Source organism: Lepidochelys kempii, chromosome 23 (assembly GCF_965140265.1).
Source record: "Lepidochelys kempii isolate rLepKem1 chromosome 23, rLepKem1.hap2, whole genome shotgun sequence".
Taxonomy (NCBI): domain Eukaryota; kingdom Metazoa; phylum Chordata; order Testudines; family Cheloniidae; genus Lepidochelys; species Lepidochelys kempii.
Window position 1 is genome coordinate 13,221,686 of NC_133278.1, and position 6,735 is coordinate 13,228,420.

The following is a 6,735-nucleotide window of genomic DNA, read 5'->3' on the forward strand; positions in this document are numbered from 1 at the left end:
CCCAAACCCTTGGATCTTAAGAACAATGAAAAAATCAAGCCCGTTCTTAAAAGAAGAATTTTAATTAAAGAAAAGGTAAAAGAATCACCTCTGTAAAATCAGGATGGTAGATACCTTACTGGGTAATCAGATTCAAAACATAGAGAATCCCTCTCGGCAAAATCTTACGTTACATAAAGATGCAAAAACAGGAACATACATTCCCTCCAGCACAGCTTATTGTACCAGCTATTAAACAAAAGGAAATCTAATGCATTTTCTAGCTACTAACAAATTTATCTGAGCATAAGCTTTCGTGAGCTACAAGTCACTTCATCGGTGAAGTGAGCTGTAGCTCACAAAAGCTTATGCTCAAATAAATTGGTTAGTCTCTAAGGTGCCACAAGTCCTCCTGTTCTTTTTGCGAATACAGACGAATACGGCTGCTCCTCTGAAACCGGCCATTTTCTAGCTAGATTACTTACTAACTTAACAGGAGTTGGAAGGCTGCATTCCTGATCTGTTCCCGGCAAAAGCATCACACAGACAGACAGGACCCTTTGTTCCCCCCTCCTCCAGATTTGAAAGTATCTTGTCCCCTCATTGGTCATTTTGGGTCCGGTGCTGGCGAGGTTACCTGAGCTTCTTAACCCTTTACAGGTGGAAGGGTTTTGCCTCTGGCCAGGAGGGATTTTATAGCACTGTGTACAGAAAGGTGGTTACCCTTCCCTTGATATTTATGACAGAAGCACTCTGTGGGGAATGATTCTCAAGGCAGAGGGGTTTGGGGGCAGGGGGTGTGTGCTGGAGTCTCAGTCCCCCAAGGTGGAGCAGCTCGTCCCCCGGGGAGATTCTCTTCTCTGTACGGCCAGATCCAGGCTCCTGGGGGCTCAGAAAGATGGTGAGTTAGAGGGGCCCCATGTCGCCCTGGGCCCAGCCCCTGGGGGACACAGAAGGGGGGGTCACCTCACCGAGGGTGCCCCTCTCCGGCGGCTGTAATAGGCTTCAGCCAGGCTCAGCCCCAGGACAAGCAGGACCACGGCGCCCAGCCCCAGGCGGGTGATGTTGGCGTGGGTGAAATCCGGGCGCCCCAGGGGGGCTGCTGCGAGGGGAAGGGGAGAGTCACTCGGCGGCTCGGACGGGGAGATCAGCAGCTGGTGCTGCCCCGGGAGCAGAGCCCCCAACCCCGTGTCCAGCAGGACTGGCCCAGCCCCCTTCTGGGGCTGTCCCAGGTGCCGCGGCTCTGGGGATCCCCGGGGTCGGACCCCTCAGGGGAGGCCGTGTCCTGCTGCCCCAGGGGGCTGAGCTTTAGCTTCCCTGGTGAAGGGGGCACCTGGGCAGTTGAACTCCCCCCTTAGCTACCTGGCACCCCATAGTGCCCTTCTGTCCACCCCCACAGGTACCTCTGCCCCGGCCCATCTGCTGTGCAGTGAGCCCATCCCCGGGGTATCTCGGCTCCTGCCAAACACAACAGTACATGCAGGGGGAGGCTGGGACATCACCCGCTGCCCCCCACATGCCGGTGGTGCCCACGGCCCAGCCAGATGCAGCAGAACATCTATTGGGGGGCGGGGCGGGGATCCCCTGAAAACCCAATGTGGGGAGGGCAAGGAGAGGGAATTCTGGGTAATGGTCACCCCTATTGCCAAGGGGATGTCATGGGGCCTAGGGAAGGGGGTTATAGCCCCAGCCCTCCTGCGCCCAGCAGGGCCCAGTGCCCCAGACCCTGCCCCGCCCCTGGGATCCTCCACAGTTTCCTGGCAGCGACATGCAGGGCAGGAGACTTTGGGGGAGCTGGGGGCTTGGCAGTGAGGAGGGGCAGTGGGGCTGTCTCTCCATCCCCCAATGTCAATGAGCCCCTCTCTGTGGTGTCTGGGCCCCACCCACCCGGATTCACTGCCCCCATCTCAGCCCCAGCTCCTGGACATCACGAGCCTGTTTCCAGGGCTGGTTCGATGGTGATTCCCCCCCAGCTCTGGTACCTGGTCCCGCGCTGCCCGGGCGGCTGGGAGCCGGCTCCACTCCTGGCTTGGTCGGGTCGGTTCCCCCTGCGGGAATAGAACCAGCGTCTGTCAGGGTGTAGGGAGGGGATAAAACAGCGGCTTAGTGATCACCCGACCCCCGACTCAGCATCAGTCGTCACTGTCAGTCCTGGGAGCGTGGAGGGGGAGTTTAGTGGCTGGGGAGTGGGGACTCCCCCCTTCCCTCGCTGTATCAAACCAGGAGGCGTGAATTCTGACACCCCAGAATTGCTCGGAGATCACCAGTGGGGGTGGGGAACCACATGGGATTCGTCATTTTGGGTCCCGTTTTCATGTAGACAAGGTCTTTGTCCATCTTTCTATCCCTCACCAGACGTGCTCCCCTGTGTCCACCACCCTACGTCCCCATTGACCCACATTCCCATGGACCCGTGGCCGTCTGTCCCCACTAGGGCTGCCAACTTTCTAGTCACACAAAACCAAACACCCCTGCCCCGCCCCTGCTCCGTCCCTTCTCCTAGACCCTGTCCCCTGATCACTCCATCCCCTCTCCCTCCATCTTTCGCTCTTCTCCACCCTCACTCACTTTTACTAGGAGGGGGTTGGGGTGTGGGAGTGGGTCAGAGCTCTGGGCTGGGGGTGCAGGCTCTGAGAAGGGCGGGGGATGAGGGGGTTTGGGTGCAGGAGGGGGCTCCAGACTGGGGCCAAGGGGTTTGGGGTTTGGAGTGCGGGAGAGGGTGCATGATCTGGTATGGGGCCGGGGATGAGGGGTTTGGGGTATGGGAGTGGGCTCTGGGCTGGGCCGAGGGGTTCAGAGTGTGGGAGGGGGTGCAGGCTCCGACTGGGGGGGTGCAGACTCTGGGGAAGAGGACTTTGGGGTGCAGAAGGTGGCTCCGGGGTGGAGCAAAGGGTTCAGGTGCATCCAAATTTGCGCCCCCCACCACAGAAAAGATGTGGACAAATTGGAGAGAGCCCAGCAGAGGGCAACGAAAATGATCAGGGGGCTGGAGCACATGACTTACGAGGAGAGGCTGAGGGAACTGGGGTTATTTAGTCCGCAGAAGAGAAGAGCGAGGGGGGATTTGAAAGCAGCCTTCAACCACCTGGAGGGGGTTCCAAAGAGGATGGAGCTGGGCTGTTCTCAGGGGGGGCAGATGAAAGAACAAGGAGCGATGGTCTCAAGTTGCAGGTGGGGAGGTCAGGGGCATGCAGAGGAATAAAAATGTGGCCCCTTTTGGAGGGGCATTTTGTGTGCCTCCCGCAGCCAGAGGAGCTGGCTCTGCTCCCCAGAGGAGTTCTGTGCTCTGGCCCCACTGATTCGGGGGGGCCCTGTGCCTGCTTCCCCCCTTGCACTGCCCCTGCCCCGAGGGTCCGGCTGGCTGTACGGCTGGGAGCGGGGATGCTGAGCCGGGCCCCTCACCTGCTACCACCAGCTCCACGGGGTCGCTGGGCTGCGACCACATGGACAGGTCCGATTTGTGGTGATAAGAGCAGCTGTAGCTCCCTGCATCTCTCCGGCTCACGCTGCGAATCAGAAACTCAACCCCAGGAAGCTCCGCGTTCTGCAGCGCGTTCAGGCTTCCCTCTTTGTACAGAAGGAACCTCACGTTCTGGAGCGGACCCCAACACTGGATGGTCACGGCTCCCCCCAAGACGACCCCACCGCTGGGCTGCAGGGAGATGGAGGGTTTGGGGTAGCTGAGCTCTGCAGTGAGAAGGGAACAGGCCGTGAGACAGACCCCGGCACAGTCACTGCACCCCATCCTCGCTGCACGGACCCAGAGATGGGGCCCCTGGGAGAAAACCCAGCCAGAGGAACCTCTCCGAGACCCCAGAGATTCCTGGGAGCTACGACGGAAACTGCCCGAGGACCTAAATCCAGAGCACCCCTCTGCACCCGTCTATCTATCTATTGCGGGCCCCACAGCCTGGAAGCCAGGACTCCTGGGTTCTATTCCCAGCTCTGGGAAGGGGGTGGGGTCTAGTGATTAGATCGGGAGAGGGCTGCGAGTCAGAGGTGCTGGGTGCCACACAGACACGGTGAGAAAAAAACCCCGCCGTAAAGCCAAGTCCTGAGTATCTAACCAGACACAAGGTGCAGGAGGGATGATTATCCCCCATTCATACAAGGGGGAAAGAAGGTACAGGCAGGTTAAGTGACATCCCAAGGAGTGTCCCATCTGCCCAGAGAGCCCCGTGACGGTCTGGCTGGGTGTGGGGCTGGGACTAGGGACACTGAACCGGGCCCCTCACCTGCTACAATGATCCACACAATGTTACTCCGATACGACCAGTTGGGAGGCTCCGATCGGGAGCGAGATCGGCAGCTGTAGGCCCCTCCGTCTTCCCGCTTGGCTCTGGGGATGGTGAATTCACCCTCGTCCCCATCAGCATCCAGCTCCTGGATTTGGAATCTACCTTTATACAGAAATAACCTCCTGGACTCGCACTGACACTGACAGCGGATGGTGACGGCTCCCCCCAGGGCGATCACCCCACTGGGGCTGGCAGAGATGGAGGGTCTGGGCGCAGGGAGCTCTGTGTTCACACACAAACAGGAGTGAGATGGGGAGACACAAACCCCTCCCTGTGTGTCTATAACCTGCCCTTAGTGCCCAGCCCCAGGGACGGTGCCGGGGGTAACAGACACCTCACTGCATCCACAGGGAACTTGAGGGCTGGGTTCGGATCTCAGCCCACCAGGAGGGTGACCATATTTCCCCATGCTGAATATGGGACACCTGGTAAAGTTACTTGTATTCAAGCAAGTTCAAGGGCAATCGATCAGAACTACGCAGTACAAACATTCAAATTAACATCAAATTGACTGAGCCCCTGTTAAAAATAAATACTGCCTAGCTGGGTTCTTTATATTGACCTTCTTATCTGTAAGGTTTTAGGCTTCACATGGGTGGGGGTGACACACACACACCCCTATTCCCTCCCCCCAACAGGGAGAGGTTTTACACACACACACACACACACTCCCATACCCCTCTCTCACACGGGGGGTGACTGACTGACCTGAACCTCCCTGCCCAGAGCTCTCCGCCCTCCATGTCTGGCTGGGCCTCCGGGGACGGGCCCGCCTCTCCTGGTAGCTGGCACCATGTCTTGCAACACGTGGCGGGGGGGGGGGGGGCAGAGAGACATAGAGTCACATGCCTCCCCTCCCCAGATTTCTGCCAGGGTTCACACCAGAATGTAGCCAGCAGCAGCCTTTCGGCATTGTGCGGGAGGGAAGGGATGGGACCAGATCCCAAAGCAACTCAGATCCCCCCCGCCCCATAGACACACTCCCTGGTCTCAGATCCCCTCCCCCATGGGCACACACCCCGGTCTCAGATCCCCCGACCTCTCTCTCCAGGTCCTGGGCTGGTTTCCCAGTAACCCTGAATGGGGAACACCTGATGGGAGGGTTGGCTCCCGTCTCCACCCAGTACACAGTCAGGTTAGTGAGCCCAGGGACGGGCTGACCTGGCCCCTGTCTTTGCAGAGCTCATCTCTCCCTCTCTCCCCCATGGACGGAAGCAGCTTGTCCCTGCCCGCACAGTGTGGAAAGGCAGCTAACGCCAAACTGCTGCTGGCCACCCACATAACCCAGCCACCTCCTGTCCCCCAGCTACAGCGCGGGCAGGAAGGGGTTAAGCCCGAAGGCTGCATTGTGCACCAGGGCCCAGGGAACCTGACTGCAGGGGCCTCAGTGACCCCGGCCAGATAGGGGGCTCAGCAGGGGAGGGTGACTAGGGGACACGGAGCAGCCCCGCGCTCTCTGGGGGCAGGACCCAGGATAAGGGGGTGGGAGGCAAAGAGGGTGCTAAGCCCCTGCCCAGGGGGGCTGCTGTGGGTACGAATAGGCTGGAAATCACTTCCCCCCACCTCCCCATCCTGAACACTAAAGTTTTCCCTGCACCACGGATACTGACGTCCGGACTCTCCGCTCTGTCCCGACACCCCGCTCTGCCCGGCCAGCCAGCAGCCTGGAAAGGAGACAGCTCATTAGGGACCAGATCCCAGAGCAACTCAGATTCCCCCCGCCCCATGGGCACACACCCTGGTCTCAGATCCCCCCAGTGGACACACGCCCTGGCTCTCTCGATACTCACCAAGGAAGAAGTTCATGAGAGCAGATGCCATGACGGGGGCAGTGAGGGGCCCTTCAGTGCTGCCTGCAACACCCCGGTGCCCAGCTCCACCCAGCCCCAAACAAGGTGCTCAGCTGATGGCTCCAGCTACAGGAAGCCGAGGTGTCTCATCTCTTCCTGCGTCCATCACACCTTCTCTCTAATCTGCAGGCAAAATCTAAGGCAGTCAAAGTAAGCAGGGGCCTTTGCAAAACCCAGGAAACCCAGGGACTGGCAGCCTGGCCAAGCGTCATGCAGCTCCCAGCTTGTCTGTGTCTCTGTGGGGAGGGGGGACAGGTCACCCGCAACGCACCCTGCAGCCTTGGGGAAGGTGCCTCAGGCTGAGAGCCGGGCGACCACGGGGTCTGGTCTTCAATCTGCCACTGACCACGATTGCCATGAAAATTCCATCCCCTTTTCATTCTGGGTTCAAGCCCGGCTGGTGACCCATGTCGGTAATGTTAATACAGGATCGTGCAATTGAAGGCTGGCTTTGTAATGGACCTGCATGAGGGAGCACAGTTAAGGTTGTTCAGAAAACCGTAACTGTGGCATTTCCTGGTGCTGGAGCATTTGACTCTGCAGCCTTCCCGCTCAGCCTGCCAAGCTGCCCATCTGCGACACAAGCCGTGGCACCGTGTGAGGAGCGG

The 6,735-nt window shown here is 59.1% G+C and overlaps 1 protein-coding gene across 1 annotated transcript; it reads right to left on the reverse strand.

The window, feature by feature from the left end:
* Window positions 1–406: 406 nt before the first annotated feature.
* On the reverse strand, window positions 407–6,232 carry LOC140901870 (T-cell-interacting, activating receptor on myeloid cells protein 1-like). Its single transcript, XM_073321296.1, has 6 exons — window positions 6,068–6,232; window positions 5,888–5,941; window positions 4,215–4,499; window positions 3,382–3,666; window positions 1,962–2,027; window positions 407–1,081 (listed from the first exon to the last, which is right to left on the reverse strand). The coding sequence occupies exons 1-6, from the start codon at window positions 6,096–6,098 to the stop codon at window positions 942–944; spliced, it is 861 nt and encodes a 286-aa protein (XP_073177397.1). The 5' UTR covers window positions 6,099–6,232; the 3' UTR covers window positions 407–941.
* Window positions 6,233–6,735: the final 503 nt, after the last annotated feature.